Source organism: Streptopelia decaocto, assembly GCF_964273445.1.
Source record: "Streptopelia decaocto genome assembly, chromosome: 5".
NCBI classification, from domain to species: Eukaryota; Metazoa; Chordata; class Aves; order Columbiformes; family Columbidae; genus Streptopelia; species Streptopelia decaocto.
The window spans coordinates 22,576,036-22,597,690 of record NC_138659.1 but is presented as its reverse complement, the minus strand read 5'-3'; the positions used below and the strand labels follow the sequence as shown (position 1 = coordinate 22,597,690).

The following is a 21,655-nucleotide window of genomic DNA, read 5'->3' as shown; positions in this document are numbered from 1 at the left end:
CTGCGACTGGGGCATACAAGAGGATTAGCTGCCCCAAGGCAACGTTTCTCCAGCTGTTTCTCTTAGATACAAGCAAACAGAAGTGAGCCATGCTACAGCTCCCCTGCACAAATTAAAAAGCAGCATCTGGGAATACACAATAGACATTTTAAGTGGTGGTGCTTCTCCCTCCAAACACACAATGACATAGAAAGAATGACATCTCAGACCTGCTAAGGTCCATGGTGGAGTTACAGCTGACTTCAGTGGAGCACGGCTCTTGTAGTGTTTTCTGATAGAAACTATAATGCAGTCTCTGGGCTGAAAAAGTCCCTAAACTGGGCTTGGATTCAAACACACATTTATATTCCAAAGTCTTCAACTTTGACTGCTACGTGTGTGCATAGCCAAAAGAAAACTATCAACTATAGGCATGGCACAAGGGTATCTCCCTTCTCCACTTCACCCTGCTCCAGGCCTGCTAGTTGTTTGTCCTCCTTGTGGTCTCATTTTTTTTTTCTATTTTTACTGCTGTTTCTGCAACACTTTCTTTTTTTACCCAGACTTCCAAGAAGCTTCATTTGCTACCCAAAAGGAGAAAACTCCCTGTACCTGAGTTAGGACTACACATGAACTGTTGTGCAGTTACCTGAATACTTTTCCCAGGTCAAAATGAAAACATAATGCATCACTCCCACCATTTAGAAAATAAAGCATTAATTTTGCTCATACCAAGGAATCTGATGGTCCTGCGCACCAGTGGATTTATATAACAACAGTCTCCAGTTAATATTGTTTTTTCTTGGTTTTCAAAATCCTTTGTAGCTAACTGTAGACAAAACACTGCAGTTTCTCCAATGATAATCTTAGGGAAGCAGAAAAAAGGGGAGAGAAATGGTACATCAGATTACAGCAAGTAAAATGTACTAATATTACAGAGAAAGCTATCTCATTTTAAGGAAAAAAGACCAAACCAGCACAGAAGACAACATAAGCGAACCGTGTTCTGTATGTTAATCTTCTTATGGGAGAAATATGCCTTGCTTTACTTTATTTGCATTAAAAGAAAATAAATTTCTATAAACAGGACTTGTAATCAATATAACATAACCTAGTTTTCAGGATAAGGGGAAAGAAATAAATCTATTAGTTCAAGAACAACAGATCACATAGTACACAAGATGTGGACCAAAGTAAAGGCCTAATCCTGGAAGATGCTGAACATTTCAGTTCCCACTTGGCTTTCACTGACACTCAGCACTTCACAGGGTTGAGCTCTAAATTCTGGACCAAGTCTGGGGCTGAGGGGGAAGGAGGCATGGGAAAAGAAGAAAAAAAAGGAAAAAATAAAAATATCACAACAGAACTGCTAACATCAAAGGATTAGTTTGCCAGGAGGTACTTAACACGCTTTGCTTCATATTTTGTCAGCTAAGTTTATCAAGTCTGGCTTTAGCTTTGTTCCTCATGCCTGAACAAAGTGTCACCACTAATATTTTAACATTAAGCATGGCCTGTTTCACACTCATTACACCAAAACGAATAAAGTTCGCATTTCTATAGATCATTCACATTACAGCTGGGAAGGAAAAAAAAAAAAAAGGCAGCTAAAAAAAGAAAAATATAGATCTTGAATGTAAAATATCCCCTCTGAGATGACCTTTAATTTACTCATGACAATTACGGTAAGGAGACTCAACAGCCAAAGCCATGCCTTAAGTGTATATCAAAACCTGTGATACTGAAGCTTTATGGCAGGTAGCACAGGTATCGTCAAAAAGAGTAGAGCATTAGGGCCAAATACTGACCACTGTATTCCAACTTTGATTCACTGTGAGCCTTAAAGGCAAGGCTCTGCCACTCTTCTATATGAAAGTAGTAAAGCTTATTGACAGGTACATCACACTTTGATCAACAGGAATGAAGACCAGCAAACTGAAGTCTCCATACTACATAAATACAATAAATAATGCCATCAAATCTGATTAATTGCATAGTTTTTTACAAACCTTTGACCCAATAGGAAATTATAAGTGTTTTCATATATCACAATAGGTCTGAACAGTTCTAAACACAGCACTGGCTTTCAAAAACACCTATGGATGATGTCTCACAAGCACAGTTGTCAACAGGAAGAATGCAATTAATGACCTTACATAGTTATTTGTAGATCTACAAAGATGACTTTGGGCTAAATTGTGACACACAGAGGGGGAAGTGCTTCTTGTAAACAATGTGGCACAAATAACAAAAATTACTGTGGTGGCAAGTGTATAAAAAGCAAAATTCAGTTTGTCACAGAAACAGCCATCATCTGTTAGTTTAGACTGGCTTCAGATCCTAGTGGAATTTTCAGATGAAACAGAAATTTCAAAACCTGATCTAACAATTTTTCTCTTGCTAATGCAAGTGAATTTTTAACATACTGAAGTAACACATGATCAGTACACGCTTGAAATGTAACTCGACCTTGAATTCAAGTTCATAAAAATTATGACAATGATAAGGAGAATTCAGCCGAATGACCCCTAACAGTTCTTGGGAAAAGAAAGAAACAAAGAAACAATTTTAATGTGATTCATAAAGGTGAGAACTGAAACACTAAGACTTTCACTATAAGTCACAGTAACTCCCTTGTTTCCTCTAGAATACTGAAACATCAAGGACTAGGCAACCTGAATACAGTCAGATTCTGTTAACTGGTTTGGGGATTTTTTTTCCCAGTCCAATACATTTCAGTAAAACTATTGCAGATTTCCAATCTCTAGGAAAAAGCAGAATCAAATACAAGGGAAACACCTGTGACATACAGAGCAAAACCTCTTGCAAGAACACAAAGTGTGCCAGTAAGCTCAGCTCTCCAGCTCTGAACAATCTTGGAATCTGCTGATCTAGGAATACAGGTTGTTCTTCTTGGCTGCAGGGAAGCTGGGGTCAGCGAATGGAAAAGCTGCTCATTCATTCATAGGAAAGGAGATCCTCACTCCCAGCAACCTGTCTTCATCAGCTGCATCTAGGTCCTTGCTGCTGGCAACAGTTTTTCCTTGTTACATCTCCTGTCTTTGATGGTGACCTGGATGAAGAAAAATCTCTGCTCCAAGAATAGCAGGGAGCAGTGTTCATGTTCTTAGCTGAACAAAACCAGCTTCAGAGTGGGTACGTAGGTGCAAGGGTCAGAACGATGCAGAACTCAGTCAAAGAAAAAGCTTTCGCTACACTAGGCCTAGTGCTCTGCCTTCAGAAGTAATCAGAGTGGGATATGTCATTGAGTACAACACGCATTCATCCCTATGCTCCTGTGACTTTGATAGAACCCTTCTGGAATTTGGCAATAAATACAGGTTCTGTATTTTTCTGTACTGGCAGCTCAGCCAAAGCTGTTCTCCTTCCTCCAGCCTTCAGCACAAGCACTGCTCATCTCAATAATCAGCCTATTGATGTTTCAAAGAATGGAAGGAAAATCTTTTTCAATCTCAGTAAGTCCCAGGAGAGATTCTGTTTCCCAGTGCAATTCCATCCCCTTTTTCCCTCTGGCATCACTGGCAATAAGAAGCTGTACAGAGCGGAGAAAAGGGAGGGTGATGTCCCTGTTGCCCTTTACTATAATTTGCATGTCTGCATATTCCAGGAAGGAACAATTTCTGTATTCCCTCTGGCACAGGGACCACCGTTACCCCTTGCACTGCACATGCGAGTTGCAACCAGTCAAGAATTGACATTTAAAATAACATAATTACTTGTGTACTTCTTGGCTAAGTCTTGGGGCAAAAAGTTTTTGGAATATTCCAAAACTGATAGTGAAGGACTGCAACTGAGAATCTGAAAGCTCTGACAACATAAATTTTTGGACAGAGCTACACATGTTCAGATATAGAAATATAATTTGCAATGAAAAAAGTGAGGCTATTAGAAGTATCTTTCACCCCGTTTTAACAGGGTCATACCTCTTTAGATCACTGTACAAATTTCTTGAACAATAATGTATGTTAAAATTCTTAACTCACAGATATTTTAACAGCTGTTAAAAGCAGAGACCATCCCTATGGCTGAGGAAACCTTTTGACATATAATTACAGCATGTAAAGTATAAGGAAAAGAACAATTTTCACTTGACTAAAAATGGGAAGTGCCAGCTCTCTAATATTGTAAAAAACATATATAAAAATAATTTTCACAGTCCTCAGATAAAAATGCAGTGTACATAACTGTTACAAAAAGGAGCAAGACAAGAATGATTGTCCTACAGGCATCAGGTCAAGCTCTGACAGGTAGTGACTATGTCCTTGTTCCACTACGGCTTCCCTCTGTAACCTCCAGGCAGGCCCTTTGGCCTGGTTCACAGTATAAAGTCGATTAGGAACAATACAAAATAAGTCACCCTACATAACAATATTTAACATCAATGCATACTTCAGAACTAGCATTTAGATCATCCTTTGTTTTCGTGGAAGCATGGAAAAGAAATATTAACCTAGCAAAATCCGAATTACAGGAAAAGTTCTCATAACCATCTCCATGACAATCATATCCAGTCTGCGATGTGACAACCCATTTGACAGCCAGGAACAGAGTTTGGTAGGAGAGAGATCTAAAATTAATATTTCTCCTTGTTTCATCTCTCAGCTCCTGCTGAACTTAACTAACGTATTTCATGGTGGTTTTGTACTAGTAATATATTTATTGCCAGCCACCCAATACCTATCCCTTATTTTCTGCACAGGGTACTTGAAGCATTTAGTACACATTCCCTACAATGATTCCTTCCTTGCAAATAAGTTCAGGTTTTTTTCCATATTAGTCATTTTTCTGAATCCAGGCAAGCTGTTCCTAGTTTTAGCACTGCATGTCAATTTAGAAATCTAATTTGTCCTTCCCAAACTCATCCATCCAGTATATCCTTATCTTGGTTCCAAATTCTGAGCTCTTTTTCAACTTGAAATGTCAAACCTGACTCATTCCAAATATTAGATCTACAGCAGCTCTGACCTTGTTGATTTTCCAGTAAGCTGACTCCATAAACACACTTTCCCTAGTGTCAGTTATGGTTTACAACAGCCAGCACCTATATAACTAAATTACCTTAAATCTGCAGTTCTGAAATACTAATTAAGTTTATTTTATGGACTACCTTCTCATATATGACGTAACTCCATGTAAAAACCCAGGATTCAAGTAATAATTAAACATTAATTTGGATGACAAGATATCTGAGGGTATATTCATGCATTTAAATAAGATAAATCCTGAAATTCAAGGCTGATAATCTCTGTTTGGGATTAGAAAAGAAATTTCAGTGTATAAATTCATAGATCTTTCCAGCTAACACCTACTTTAGGGTATACAAATGTTCATGGAATATTTTATATGGGCCAGGGAACATGGTAGAATACACGATTCCCTCCCTCTATGCCAATTCTCAGGGTTATAGCTACAGCAACCGCTGAGATATACGAGTAACAGTGAAAAGCAGTTATTGTATTAAAAAGACCACTAAGCATTCATGCATATTCTGAAGTTATCAAGTTAAAAAACCACTGTAATTTATCTTCTGACTTCTTTTCATTCATTGTATTTCTCTCATTTAGGCATGACTTGAACCCTAACCAAGGCTTCTGTGAGACCATCTTCCAGACATAACACGGCAAGGGTTTGTCCCTCTGGGGAATGAGCATCTTAGGCAATTCACAGCTCTGTTTTTCTCTCTAGAATGAACTTCCTTATACCTCCTTATGAGGCAGGAAGAGAAGCTGGGAAATGGAGCTAAAAATCTTGGGGATGATCTCTGTATCTTTAGGTAAGTTGTTATCATTTAAGTTGCATGGCCTCCTCATTCATTTCACTTCTGAGCTCCCACTTAAAGTGTGGGATAGATTTCTTTTTCAAAAGAAATGGCTTTCACAGACTTTTTGATCCTGCTCTTTTTCTTTACTTTTAGCAAGACCATGGGCTATTTCTGGCCTATTTCCCCTTTAAAAATGCAATCAACATACCACAGAGCATAATGGTCTCCAGAGTTCAGAAAATCTAGCTGCATAAACCTCAGTCCTTAGTGATGCTGTAGAGAAGCTCCACTCTGCTTTAAGCTAAAATTGCTCTGTGAGGTGACAGCCCTGGCAGGAAAAGCAGCAACAGTATTTCCAGCAGTAGCAATTTCAAGTTCATTATGCAGAGCTTTCCCTTGAGGCCATTTTCTTTGTGTTTTTCTTGTTCTCATTGCTTCTTGCTTGCTTAAACTGACAGCAAATGCCCTGGTTGATTTTCGCAGCAGCACATATTCTATAGTAAAAAATGACCAGTAGTTTTGAAGAAAATGAAAAAAAAAAAAAAATCCTAGATAAATCTGTCTGCTGTTGATTAAATACAAAACATCCCCCTTGCATTCAGCATAGAGAAACAGGGCCATATTGCATAGCAGCTTCCGAAAGTCTGGTGAAAAGACATGAAAAGCAAATCACTTTTCTAGAGAAAGATGTGCGGGGGAAAAAAAAAAAAAAATCACACAAAAAAAAAACCCACTCAGCATTTTTTCCCAGTAAATTTTGTTTTAAAGATACATACTCTCAATTTTTTTATAAAAATATCAACATTTTAATAGGGTTCTTGGTCTATATTTTATCATGGCCATTCAGGAAAGAGAAACAGCAGTATAAGTTTATATATCTAGTAGCTAAATATTATCTGCCTTACTTCTCTCTAGTGCAGAGTAGCTACACACTATTAAATACTAACATTGTTTCTGACAGGGACAAATATTCTTTACTGCTCTTTGGAATGCATTGTACACAAAGTATGTAACAGTGGCAAAGGTTGCTCACTTCATGAAGACTTTATTGCTATTTGAAAACAAGAGGCACATAATAACCAAGCACTTACAACCAGGGTGCTTCGAATGATCCCCATGAGAACATAATCACAGAGACATGGCCAACTTCATCATTCATTGAATTATCTTCATTCATTACTTTACCATATGACAGAAAAAAAATAGTGAAATATTTTTAAGTACAGTGTCTTTAAAAGCTTCCTCTTTTTCCCCCCTTCTTTTCCCTTTTTTGCCTGAGCAATTGATGGTGCAGGCAAATGGCATCTCCTCTAGAGCCCATCTCTATTACCCAAGGGGCAGAGCCTCTGCACGGCAGCATACTGGCACCAGGGCTGGAACCACACACTGCCACAGCAAAACCTGATTATGTAAAAGATCATTTTGAGAAAGAGTTACCAGGAGCCCGTTATGTAGAGTGTAACTCAGAGAAGGGCCTTGTGCCATCATCATGGAGGGCCAGAGCACGAGCCCTGGCGTGTGACAGCAGGTCCTGCATTCGATGCTCTGCGACAGAAGACGAGGGTTGAGCAAGCAGTCCCCCGAGGCGCACCAGCCCTGCCGGGCTCTGCCTTCACAGGAACATTCCCTCTGTATTCAACCTGCTTTACCCACTGCGTTTGGCATTACACCATCCTCTGCTCAGGTCTACAAAACCGCTGCGAGATGTAGAGTATCCAGCTGCTCCGCACTGCGGTTCTCTGGGGGATTAGAAATGGCCAGGACAGCAGGAACACAAGCTCAGTGATGCTAACACGGCAGTCTGGGGGCCAAGTCAATGTCTGGCACCTGGCTCCAGAGCGATCTCACTGCTGGTGCTGTCACAACACTGAGACAAGTGTTCTTGGCAAACACATTCCAAGAGGTAGTCGATAACATACTTCAGTGAGAGGTCTTATGCCCATGCACCAAGCTTTTCTAACTTTAAAAAATTAACACACAAAAGCTAGGGAAAAAAAAAAAATAGAGAAAATTCTTGACATCTAAATAAAGCAGTAATTTTGATCTGAAAATGGTGAGGGGGAAGAGAAAAGAATTAATTCAAAACTGCCTTCTAAAAGTATCCATTCACATTTTAAAAGGCAAAGTTACTTCAAGCTGAAATACTCCAGATAAAGTTCCCATAACAGGGAATTCATACAGGTTTTAAGTTGTTCTCATTTCCTTTTTGCAAAAACGATGCCATAATCCAGTTTCCAAGTTCCACACTTCACTCTACAAACAAACCTGTTAGAAAGCTAGGTTGTAATATGACCAGAGATCAACTAATTTTAGTCTCCAGATCTCTGACTGATACCTGAAAAAGGTGGTTGTTAAATGTAATTATTTCATCAGGGATTTTGAAAAAGAACTTTACATCACTTTTTTCCTTTTTCAGGTGCTTAGCTTCAACCTTTATAATACCATAATATTTGTGAAGGAAAAACAAAATGTCCAAAGTCCTACCATTTATCTTCCCTATGAGAAGATGAATTCCTGAGAGCATGTTCAGTTCTGCACTCAGCTGTATCAAGGAAGCCTTCTACTGCATTGCAAGTGACACATGTGCAAAAGACTGTGGTTCCCTATGGCCTGGCCTTGGTAAACCCCTTTGTTTCTTGCCTGTCCAAGAAAACAGTATTTGTTCTATCTGTTGAGGGAGATTGATTTCTTAACCCTTCTGTGCATGTTGCAAACATTATTACTTGATGAGCACAATACCAGTGTTTATGATACCCACCCATACCAATGACCATTTCCAACAGTGATGTTACTTTACTCTTTAAACCTTAGGTGATCTACACAACTGCACTTTTCTACCCAGGAAATTCAAACATAATTCAACTTAAACAGTCTTTCATCCTTGTTTGAATAAAAACTGATCACATGAAAGGCATCTCTTAAAGATTCTGGTCACAAAGTAGTGGTTTTACAGTCAGTATATGATGGAAGCCACCTGTTCTCAGAGCAAGGAGAATATCTGAATTTCCTGCTTTTCACCCTGTCTTGCACGAAAACACACACACATAATTTGTTTTTATTTGTGTTTGTTACTGTCAATTACTTTTTGATTCATAATGATAAATTTAAGCAGACAGCTCAATAAGACGATTCTATACCTTTTTAATTAAAAATTACCTGCATAATAAAACAGCTTTCTTTGAAAGCATGTATCTAGTTTCTAGTATCTAGTTTCACTCCTATTATAATGGCCTCTGTAGATGCATCTCTTCCTTTACAATTAGCTTAAGCTACAGGATTACTGCCAACCCATGAAATACACTACAGTCATTATCTTTTTTCCAGGTGAAATCAAAGGTTACATCTCCACTAAGTTCAACAGGGGCTGAATTAGTCATGAATGTCTATGGCAAAGTGGGGAAATGGATCTTAGTTATGAAGATAACGAAACTAGGAAGCCAAACCAATTTCACAGGGAAATAGTACTGAATACTTAGGAAAGAAGTTTAACAGGTCAGATAAATCAGATAATGCCCACTCCTGAGCATATTACCTTACAGTAATTCTTCTTATATGATACTTCATAGTCTTCACATTGTAAGCAATTACTGCAAAGGACCCGGGTATCACTAAAAATTAGTTAAAAACACTTTAAAAGCCATTGCATGGAAAGCATCGGATCTAGAACTATTACTTTATTCTGAGCTGTCTCATATCAAAGATACTTGTGTATATTTTATACATTCAGCATAAAACTAGCAGTAAAACTAGAGAGCAACAAACCCTGACAGCATTAAGCCACATTTCTAACGTCTGTGAAAGCCAGGAAACAAATGACCAAATAAAAGCTTCCAAAGTAGAGACTGCAACTTGTATTGACACTTCAGTGACAGAGGCAGATCAAATGAAACCGTGGCTCTATCAAAGTCAACTTGTGAAGCTCCACTGACTCTAGGCAGACCCATGATGTTACTCCCAGGATGGTCACTAGAGATGCTGATCAGCGAGAAACACCAGAAAGAAAGAGATCAGAAGTCCCTCTTGCAGACACCCCCAAACAAATAGCAAGCCCAGATACAAAACAATGTGTGACCATTCACCTGCATCTCTTTCCTCCGATTTGAAAGCTGTAATTTCACTGTGTGCAATTATTTCTCCTTAAGAATGTTATTACAATAAATTAATACACTGAAGTGATGTTTATTAGAAACAGAATCTTAATGAGGGCATAGAAGTGGGAGCAGAGAACTGTTTATGAGCATCAGATTTTTAATAATTGCTTACCTCTTAACAATGCAACAGTAGGGAATTAGCCAGCAAGTTCTTTCACAGAACATTGCATAGCAGTACCACATCCCATTTGTCTTTATTTGATACATATACATGTAGAAACACTGCTTCAATAATGATACTGCATATCCTGTAGATCAAATATAGGGCATTTTCTGCAAATACGATTTGCACCATTACTGTCACTCTCTGAACTCTGCTACACAATGTCTATTTTACTGCTCTGGCCACAAATCCAGATGGCTGCAGATGTGCAGCTGGCAACACTATGTTGTCTGACCCTGTTCGGGAGTTTGCACAATGCAGTGCTTGAATGAAGAGGAAGTCCCAAGTGCCCTCATTAGCACAGCAGCCAATGAGCTGAAACAGGAGCAGCAAGAGTGGGGAATTTCAGCAAAAATTTCCTAGTACAGGAAATGCCTACAAGACAGAGGGGAGATTGTATACTTTGCTGTGAAGACAGCAGAGCATAAAAACAGCTCTTTTAGGCATGCAATGGTATTCTGAAAACTAATTGCGAAGTCTCCAGGCCAAAGTAAGCCCAGATACTCTTCTTTAATATGTGCTTGTATCCCCTTCCAGTGATAAAATGGAGCATAATGGTTTACCTTAACAAGAATCACCTCCTTTGCATAGAACTGTAAAATAATAGTAAACATGTTGCTGGCTTTATCAAATATCTTCAAAAAAGCTCAAGTGGTGAGAGAAGTGTTTTAATGATGAATGAGTCTATTTAAAAACTGTAGATCTTATGAAGCTTTGACATGGGCTGTCTTCAAGGCAGACTATATAAGAGCTGCCATTTGGTCTCCTGTGTGGAGACAATAAAGGGGTGTTAGATAAAATACGTAATTGTTATGTAAATGTACATACATATATTGTGGTTTTAATCAGTGATGGGTGTAATCTCTCATTTAAGCAACTTAAGATATTACTAGAAAGACAAGTTCAAAGCATGCTGTGTTGAATGGTGCTTTCACACATTCAATGATATGTTAACCTTTTTAGGTATTCTGGTGTGGTAAACTAATTCACACAGTACTTTTTGCCCTTGGCATTCAAGGTTAAAAACACATCTGAACTAAACTATGGATACAAATCAACCATTTAAGCATGAGTATTTTCTGGCAGCACATCATGCATACACACTTCCATATGTAAATATCTTAAAGTTTTTTAAAGAAAGTCTCTGCTTTATGATTTCCTTCTGCTTTTCATCATACAACAATTTCAATCAATTCATAAATACAAAAAATACTGAATAAAACTGGAATGCTGACTCTGAAAATGAATGTGGTTCCATAAAAAGATTCTATCAGCACCATGCTCATTCACATATGCTACTCCATCTCAGGAAAGCCTTGCTATTTCAAGTAGCACTGAAGCATGCGATTAAATCCCACCAATACCACAATAATTAATTAACAACTAGTACATACCTAGCTCTTGTATAATTCTTTTCATGCACAGATCTCCCAGCGCTTTACACAGAAGCCTAGTATCACAATTACCGTGACAGCCAGGCAGTAAAGGCTAAACGTATATCCTCCTTGGGTGGCCAGATCCTTTTATCAAGGCAAAGCCTGATAAAGCTCACAACCCAGCTCCAGACATTCGTTCTGCCAGCTGCACATGTGCACGAGGTGCTTATATACACCAAGGTCAGTCTGTCTAAAGGTCTCACCTGCCTTTGCTAAATGCTCTGGAAAGAACCCCCGTGACTGAATGAAGCACTGACTTCAGTCAAGCGTGAGCACAAGCGTGGCAAAGTGAAAGCCATCGTAACAGCTGGACTGTCCTCACCACCGCTCACACGAGTGCGCTTGAGGTGTATGGTACAGTGCAGCACCAGCTCCCCATTCCTCCCTCTGGCCTCTCAGACACTCACGCTCACATCTGTGCAGTTTGAATGCACAAAGGCAGCAAAATCAAGCCTGGCCTCATGGCAGAGCCCAGATACAACCCAACAGGTCCAAGGACACCCCCACAGGAACAGGAGAGGCAGAAACTGAGCAGCCAAGAGGCTCTGGACACCACACTAAATCTATGTAAGTATGATCAAACTACTAATAAATATGCACTGAAACATGGGCATCTCCACACATTGTTCTGCATAGAGGTGAACCTATGCACAGAGCCACACACTTCTGCAAATGGGGAGGTCAGACTTCAGACATCAGCCAGGAGCAGTGTGACCGTATGAGGTCTCCACTTGTCCGCAGAGACATGTTACAGACAGTCTGTGCACCCATTCTGTAAAAATCAAAAAAAGTAGCATGTATTGGCCTAAGTCTTAATTAAAGCTGGTCAAGCTCAAATACTTCACCTTGTGCTCCCCACAGGCTGCAAGTTGCACATGGTTGGTTACGGCAGCTCAGCTGACCTGTGATTAACAAATCTTTAAGCAGAATTAATTCAGTCACGTCTGAGCCCTAAATTGCTATGGACATGTCACAGAAATCCCTATTACTACCCAAAATAACTATAGTGGGAAGCTGAGTTCCACTTACTGTTTTCTAATCTTTAATACTTGATTTACAAAGAGGGAAAGTACAAATTGACCAAATAAAGTCCTTATAATATTATTCAGAGTTTGAATGACAAAAAAAAAATTAAAAAAAATTTATGACTCAGGTCCCTTTTAAAGACAGCATGGAGCCTCCCAGCCTAAAATAGCAGGTGTTTCAAAATGCTAGGTAGAGAAAGAAAAAAGAATCAGAACAGCAGGATACTGTTGCGCTGACTTCTGCTCCTGAGAGGGTTTTTAAATTATTATTATTTAGAAAACAACAAAAAAAAAATCTAGTTTAGGAATGAATGCCTTCATATATACTCCTTAACCCTATGTGGGTCACAGGCAAGAAGTAACATCTGCAGAGAAAGAAAAACGCTATTTGTAAATAAGAAAAACCTTAAAATATAGCTATATTGCAGTTATAATTAGTTGTACATTAGTAAGTATATAAGGTTAATGAAATTCACATATAATGTATAATAATTACAATGGATAATTACAATACATTTATACAAGACATGCAAAATTACAGGTAACAGCGTACATTGTCCAGAATGATAAGCAGAAGTGAAATCCACAGCCTCCTGAGTTTTCACTCAATAGAACCAGAGGGGTTTTTTTATCATGCCTCATAAGCCAGGAAGTGGCATCCAGGATGGAGAGTCTATTTTGAAGTGGTACCAAACAATTTATTAGATTAATAGCAGATTAAAAAAAAAAATTCTTAATATCTATATAGTAATTTTTCTACTAGATATTTCTTAGTGCTTTACATTAAAAATAAACATATTCCCACCTGCAAGTGAATAGAAGTGATCTTAGTAAAGCTAGCTTGCTGATCAGAGACGGCAAGTGCTAGAACTTGTGCTTTCCTAATCCTTCTCCAATACCATGTTCACTGTACTATGCATAAATACTAAGGACTAGCATGTTCACAGTGGATAAGCATCATCACAACAGCATGTTACATGTACAAGTCTTCTAAATACTATAGATATGGTATATCCTGCTCAGCTAGGCTTTTTATTTACAATGAGGTACCACACCTCAGCTACATAAGAACCACTTATGATGAAAGCTGGGCCATCGCTGAGTTCAATGTATCTGAGGGATGCTGCAAGAGCATTGTAAAGCTTTTTAAATGCCACACTGCTTTTTAGGCTGAAAAACACAGCTAAAGCTACTTACAATTCTACTTTGGCTGTCATTTATTACGTATCATATGGACACTTATGTCCTCAATCCTGCATGATGCACAATGACCAAGAATTGTTTGGTTGAGAAACTGATTATTACTTCAAGCCTACTATTTTAGATTACCAACAACGCGTACAAATTCCCTAATCGTATTGGATCAGTTGGATTAAAAATTTCTCACTTAAACATAAGTGCATCATTTATAGGACAAGCAGGCATTCAGCTGTTGCAAACAGAACGCTGTCTGCCTTGTTCACATCTGCTTGCCACTTTACTTCCAGAGAACCCATCAAGGGATGAAGCATATGGCCCCGATATTGTTAGTGTTTGTAAATAGCATGCATAGCAAGCACAGCAGAAATTACACATTCAATTGCAAGCACAAACATAACTTCTGCAGGCACTGTTGATGTAAGCCACCGCAGCACAAGAGGAAGACAGCTAAATAAAGAAGAATTCCCAAGAAAAACCACAATAGTTCTGAATCTTTTGTTGTTTTTCCTGGTTACAGCTCTGTCAGATTAGTGGTTTTATGCTGGGATAAAAACAGCATCAGACTATCAAACCATGTATTTGTCTTGCTATGTGTCCCAACAGGCCCATACTGACATCTGGCACACAAAGTTACTGCAGACTTTAACATTGTGATTTATTTTTTATTATTAAGTAAAGTTGCAATGCAATTTTACTTTCACAGAGGAAGAGCATGACATAAATTGTGCCTTAGCTTTAACACTTTAACATCTCCTGCTGGCATTCCCCCCTTCCAAAAAAAAGTGGCTCTCTGAAGTCCCCAGCATTTGCACATTAAAACCAAACAAACAAAACAGTATTTTTTACGTCTTTCTTCTCACCTGCCCCTTAATGCCAGAATAGCAGAAGACCAACTACCAAGAAAAGGCAGTTGCAGCTGTGCACACAGGTTGAAACAATTGTGAAGACAGAGACCAAATGGGCCCTTCAAGAAAAACATGATCACAGAGTAAACAAGATATTCTGGCAATTCCTTCTTCATGTAAAGTCTTAAGAGCCGTCAAATGTGCCAAAGAGAAAAGGACACATATATGAGTTTTAGCTAACCAAAGATATTCCAGGATTATTGAAACAGGTCACATATCAAAAAGTTAGAGTTTCTCATACAAGTAAAACCATTTCCATTGGATTTCAGAGGATAAATTTAGTCTACCCAATTCATACAAGTCCAGACATACAATTCAAATGTTCTGTTGCATTACCATTGTAATTTAAAAAACCGCATTGGGAGATGTTCAAGTATTGCAGCTAGTTACCAAGCAAAAAGGCTTTACTGCTCCCAAAAAGAGCACGAGGACAGACTGAACACTTTGCTGGGTGATTCCTCTAACTACCTCTAGAACATGTACCTAAAAATGAACACTTGAATACCTCACTACACATTCTTAGAATTTTTCGCCCTGTAACACAGAGGTGCTGGCAACTGTGCATCCTTGAATTATTTATCAAGTTTCCTTGATTTCTTTCTGGCAGAGCTGTCAAAACAGCTTAATGTCCTTCAGGGTGCAGAGAGGCCACTTCTAGTTTGAGTAGCAGAGTGGGAGAAAACTCTGCTCGATCCTGACCCTGTGCTCTAGTTTTTCCAATAGTATCAAATTGTCCATAGTCACTTTGTCTAAAGTGACTTGGTACCAACTATGAAGTAGAAAAATAATCAGTCTAAAACGGATGGAAGAAACATTTGTGAAGGTAGTGCTTTTTTCTGACAAAGGTCAGGAGTGAAAAGCACCTAGAGTTCTCAACTATGAGGTAAATGTAGAGATTCTTGGCACAGCAAATTCATAGAAAATAATTCCAGAAATATTTATTTTTCAGAACTTTAATTTTAAATCGTTTTTCCTTAAGTTATAACCAACACATAACAGAAATGGATCACAATCCAGCAGCCTTTTTCAGGTACAGCACTAAGTTTTACCAGAGTACCACAGTTTCACTGAACCACAGGTTAACTAAAAGCTATTCTAACAAGGGCATTTTGAAAACTCAATCTGATGGAATCTAATCAGTCCCTGATGCCACAGCACATGGAATCATAGATACCAGAAGGAAAAGAGGGACCAGCAAGTTCAAAAAGGAAGAGTGAAATAGGAGCAAGTCCAATCACATCAGCTGTGAGCTACAAGCTGGACACAAGCAGCACATCTCCTTCAGGTCTCTGCATATCTTTCAACTACTCTCAAACTGCTTAGACCTGGAACTGTTAAGACATCAACAGAGACATCAAACGAAGGGAGACTTATGAAATCTGTGCTGATCCTTCAAAAGGTAACTTCTCTTTCTCATTATTCACAAAATGATCTTGCTTTTTCTTAAAGCATCAGAGTACAGTAAATTTGATACATGGTCTTCCATCTCTCACTTTACAGTCTTTTTGTCAGGTTTCAAAATTCCTTCCTCAAATGCTCATGAAGTAGAAAGTTACTGACTAAAGCTAATCTGAAGGCAGAATGCCTGATTCTTAACATCCATTACTTGTTTGGGATTCATCTAGTTTACAAAAAAAAAAAAAGCAACAAACACAACAACAACAAACAAACAAACAGAATACAATACCTCATGTCTGAATGGTAGATATTTTTTCCATGATGATATTAAGAGGATTATTCTAAAACAAATTAGTCTTTAATTGGTTTACAGGGGAAATTATGAATATGCTAGAAATTCATGTAGGCAAATAGAACAGTGTATATTTTATGTGTAAGTGCTGTAATCATCCGCTTGTTACTTGGAAATAAAAACAAACATTTGCATAAGAAAATTGTTTACACATCGTAATGAAAGTGTGTCACTATCTCCTCCTGGGTTTTATACAACAGTCATTGTACATCTCAGGTCCAATACTTTGAGTGTTACACCCATTGTTGGTTAAACATTTTTGACATTTTATGTAATCCATATTAGTATGTGGACTCATTAAAAGAATCCTTGAGTGCAGTTAATAGTATTTTAGAGAGGTAAAAATTAAGATCTACCAGACAGAAATAATGCAGAACTGTTCCCTCTATAGATTCTGAAAACATAAGACACTAGCCTCACAGCTCTACAAATCACTTCTACTGGAAGCTAAAGGATTAGACTGACGTGTATTTCCCAAGCTACATCTGTCATAACAAGTCTAAAAAAGCAACCAGCCCACTGAGCAAGAACTGGCACTTTGGGAAATGGCTTAAATAGCACTGAGCTCTCAACAAGCATTTTTATGCTTATTACATATTTGAAGAGACTTAAATCAAGAGTGTACTTCTTGACACCTTCGTATTCGACTTAAAGATAAAAATTAAAAAAAAAAGAAAAAGAAAAAGTTTATTGACAATTCCTCAGTGTGCTATAGATTTCTGGATATTAGTGCTATAGACAGTACAAAGATGGGAGGGCAGAGGCACCTGTACTCTTTCAATCTTGAGTCACAAAGCCATATGGGAGGAGGAAGAACGGAGCCCACTGGGACACCGCCTCTGTGGGGGTCTCTTTCTTTTGTCACAAAATCTCACACTTTGGGCACCTGCACTCTTCTGATTGCAATTTCAACCTCATCTTCATATTGTAGAACATTTTCCTGTTAGTCTACCTAATGCTCTTTATGTAAACACATCTACTCACTCAGGCACTGCTTCACCTGTGCCTAAAGGTATGACTTAGGAGACCTTCCACAAAAAATACTCTAACCCTGGAATGGGCCGTATATTTTGTTATACGTTAAGCTGCAGTTGTTTTCAGCCTTTTTTAAAAACAAAACCAAACAAATCCAAACACTTGGGCCCCCAAAATTCTCCAGTGGAAGAACTCATCAACTACATATTTAACAGGTAAGAAAAAGTGCATATGTCCTTTAGCAATAATCCATCATAAAATACAGAAAACCAATGTTGCAATGTATCCTGCTTCAATTCATGGAACCTAAATAGAAGCTGGGAAAGGAAGAAGTTCTTATCCTACAGAACAGCTGCTGGATTCCTCTATAGGTTTGCTACAATTGCTGTTAAACCTATGAATCAAAGAATGGTGTGAGTTGGAAGAGACCTTAAAGATCATCTAATTCCAGCCCACTGCCATGGGTGGACACCTTCCACTAGCCCAGACTGCTCAAAGGTCTATCCAACCTGGCCCTGAACACTTCCAGGGAGGGAAGTGTTACTACCTGCTACCTGACCTAGGAGATACTGTAGAATAGAAGAAGCTCAGCTGGAAGGGACCTATGATGATCATCTAGTCACCAATGATCATCTGCCCGATCACTTCAGAGCTGACCAAAAACTTGGTTAATATGATGTAAATGCTTGACCAAAGAATGTAGATACACAAGCCACATAAGTTTCAAGTGCAGAATACAAAACCCAATTCCTTCAGTCACCATTTCCCTTTCCCATACCAGAGCACCTGCCAGTCAAGCACTACAGGAGAGCAAGCAGCCTCTGCTTCTGCCCCAGGACTCCCCTTTCCACATCAGACTCCTGAGGAGCTGTGACCTGACAGTCAGCAGCATCTGTGCTTGGATGGCATGGGGGCAGATGGACTCAGGAAAGGACATGTGGCAGCAGTGCTGCACCAGGGCTACAGGATGTATTAGTAGGAAGTAGCATTTTCACAACTAACCCAAAAGTTTCCAGGACTAACATAATGCCCATAGGTATATCCCTTGCAAATGACCCAGCTCATTATTTACATTTCAGCACATGCACGTTGCTGCCCTGTGACCAGACACTCAGCTCCACCACATGGCTGGAACCCAAGTCTGCTGCTGCAGCTCTGATGTGGCACAGGAGTTTTGGAAGAGCAGCTGCAGGACAGCCTCACAGCAGCAAGAGACTCACTGTCAATGTGATGCTCACCAAGGCAGATCCAGCTACCAGGACTTTACTTTCCAGTTTTCTAATAGCAGGCGTGTGGAAAGAGGAAAGTCACTGGAAGAACTCGTTCTCTGATTTTAGAGCAACTTCATTAAAACTTAATGCAGTGGAGCCATTGATTGGGTCACATTAAGAGTACTCCAGTTATTAAGAGAACTTCAGTTACCTTGAAGCACTGTATGGCTCCAGTTCAACAAGTCCCATCCCTCAAAATAAAACCAGTTACTGTGAACACCAAGGTAAACACTCTTTGTTGCTCTACCTCAAAACTCCAGAAATGGTATTAGCCCCACAAAACGAAATAAAAGAAGGAAAAAAAAAAACCAAAACCTCTCACAAATCATAGTATTTAATAAACTATATTCCATGACAATAGTGATTACAGGGAGGAAAAAAAAGTACTATTTCATTCACAGAAGTTGCTTTGTTGAAGAAATATTACCTTCACCACTTCTTTCAATGAAAAGAACAAGCAAAGGCAATGTTCATACCATACACAACTGAGCAAGAGCTATCCCATGTAAATACTAAGTCCAGGAGCATTTTCCAAGGAGAATCAGAACTGAATTCTATCTGAAGGCTGAAAAATGTTGCCTCTATTTAATAATGTTAATGATTAGACTTAATGTTGTTGAAATAATGAGACTGACATTCCCAGGAGCTGAATTCTCCATTTAATAAAATGAAAAAAAAAAAGCAACATGGGCAGCTGCAATGTGGTTTTCCATGCCCTGACCTCCCAATGAATGTGATTTGCCTGAAAGACTGGTGACTGGAACAGGAAGCAAGCTTAAATATTATTAAATTCTATTATTAGCTTTTTGGCAAAGCTAATTAAAAGACTGCCAACCCAAAATGTCATGGTGATTTCTCTGACGTAATCATCTAGCACCCAGGAAATGAATAGAAGCTACCAATCAATTTTGCTGACACACATTAGGAAAAAGAGATGCTCATCATGAATAACTGACATAATCTTTATAACTTCCTGAGCCAAACAAAAGAAACAGAATTAAAAGCAAAACAGACACCATATGCAAACAACAGAAAAATATCACTAACAAAAACACCCTTTAAAAATCTCAACAGCATTTGGCAGTTCTGAAGAGCAAACAAGTAAACTGATAAATAAATTGGTCAACTAACTGATGTTAAAATAAAAAGGAAAATGAAAGCAAAAGGCTACATAACATCTTTTGCCAAATGATGTAGTTCCATCTGTAAGAAAAAAAAAAAAAAAAGGTCTTAAATAGTAAGGTTGAGCCTGACCATGAGGTTTTAGGTTGGATACCATCTGAGACCTCATGGTGCTACAATGCAGAAGGGAATTGTGTACAGGATTACCATAGTTTCACCTTGATGAAGCCTTCTGTTCTAATATTTTTTATATTTTCCTGAAGAGGAATTAATCTGTGAAACTACTAATATCTTAAGGGGCCTCTTTCGATTGCAGGTATTTGGGGGTTTTTGTTTCGTTTTGTTTTTATTCCAGTGCTTACAGTTGATTAAAATAAAGTCTTCACAGGGAGTTTCTGTATGTGTAACTTTGCATACACCCGGTAAGTCTTCACATAATCCATCCCCAATGGTTAAACACTCCCATCTCATTCCCTCTGTCTTAGCTCCACAGTATGGTCAGGGATTATTAAATGATGTTCATGCCCTTGTTATCTGACAATGCAAATACTACATTCAACAACTTGAAGGGAAGACAACTCTTAGCTGTTTTCCAAAAAACCCAAAGTAAATCAATGAAATAAATCTCATTTTAGATACATCTATTTAAACCTGACTGACAGACGATCACATTCAATTAGAGACACATAGGTTTAATTTGCACATACATCAGCAATTGTGACATATGGAGACAACTAAATCAAGCAGAACTGCTCTCTGCTCCTTACACATATGATTTTACTTTCAAAAAAATAAACTGACAGAGGGGTTTTCTAATTGGTACTGGGTAAAATAGTATTGAGTGGTTGCTAACAAGCAGGTTTCCCTCAAGTAGCCCATCTACCCGCAACCAACAAACGTTTCGAAAAATAGATTATTTTTACCGAAAGGAGTCGAACGGGGCTGGCAATACAGGCACTGGCAGTTACATAAATCAGTGCTAAAAATAAACTTCAGAGGCGCGGGGCGAGCAGCGGCAGGGGCCGGGGTCGGGCCCGACTGCGCTGCCCACCGGGGCCCGCGGGGCCGGGCTGCAGCGCCGGGAGCACGGAGGGTCCCCGCCCGCCGGGCCCACCCCAGAGCCACCCGCCCGCGGCGCGGCCCGCCCCAACAAGTTGCCAGAGTGGGGGCGCGGGCTGACCCCGCTTGCTTACCACCAGCACGGGCACGCCCGCGGTCAGCGAGTAGAGCAGCACCGGGGGCACGGCGCTGCGGTCCTCCGGGCCCGGGTAGGGCTTTCGGTACGCGCCCTCGTAGCAGAAGAAGCCTTGCACGTTGACCGCAAAGGTGTCCGTGTACTCGAAATAATAAGCCAGCATCACGGTCCCAGCCATGATCACCATCTGGAAGTAAAGCATGCTGGTGAGCGGAGAGGGCACTCGCATGTACGTGGGCTCCGGCGGCCGCGGCAGCCCCCCTTCCCGGCGGCGCGCTCCGCCCGCTCCCCGGCGGCATCCACCGCGGGCGGAGGCGGCTCGGCGGCGGCCGGCAGCGCGGGCAGGCCCGCGGGGCGGGGAGGGCAGGGCAGGCGGGGCCCGGCCCGCCGTTCCGGTACCGGCTCCAGCGCGGGCGCCGGTTCGTGCAGCGGGCGGAGCGCGGCGGAGAGGGGGCGGCTCCGCCCCGCCCCACCCGGGAGCAGCCGCCGCGCCGGACCCCGGCCCCGGCGGGGAGGAGGACGTGGGCTGGGGAAGGCTCTGTACCGGCTGCGAAGGCCGATTTGAAAGTCCCCCGGTCCCGGACGGCTCCCACGGCACGGCCCCGCGACCGTGATTAGTGAGTGAACCCGCCCTGCCGCCTCCTTCTCTCTACACCGAATACACACACACACCTGTACGACGGGCGTGTGCGGGCAGGGGA

The 21,655-nt window shown here is 40.1% G+C and overlaps 1 protein-coding gene across 1 annotated transcript in view; it reads right to left on the bottom strand.

The window, feature by feature from the left end:
• PLPPR5 (phospholipid phosphatase related 5) overlaps positions 1-21,267 on the bottom strand; it is a 44,795-nt gene extending 23,528 nt beyond the window's left edge. Inside the window, exons 1-2 of the mRNA XM_082053796.1 lie at positions 20,953-21,267; positions 712-844 (exon numbers count right to left, since the gene is read on the bottom strand). Of these exons, the coding sequence (XP_081909922.1) occupies positions 712-844; positions 20,953-21,183 (364 nt within the window). The 5' untranslated portion in view covers positions 21,184-21,267. The remainder of the gene's footprint in view (positions 1-711; positions 845-20,952) is intronic.
• Positions 21,268-21,655: the final 388 nt, after the last annotated feature.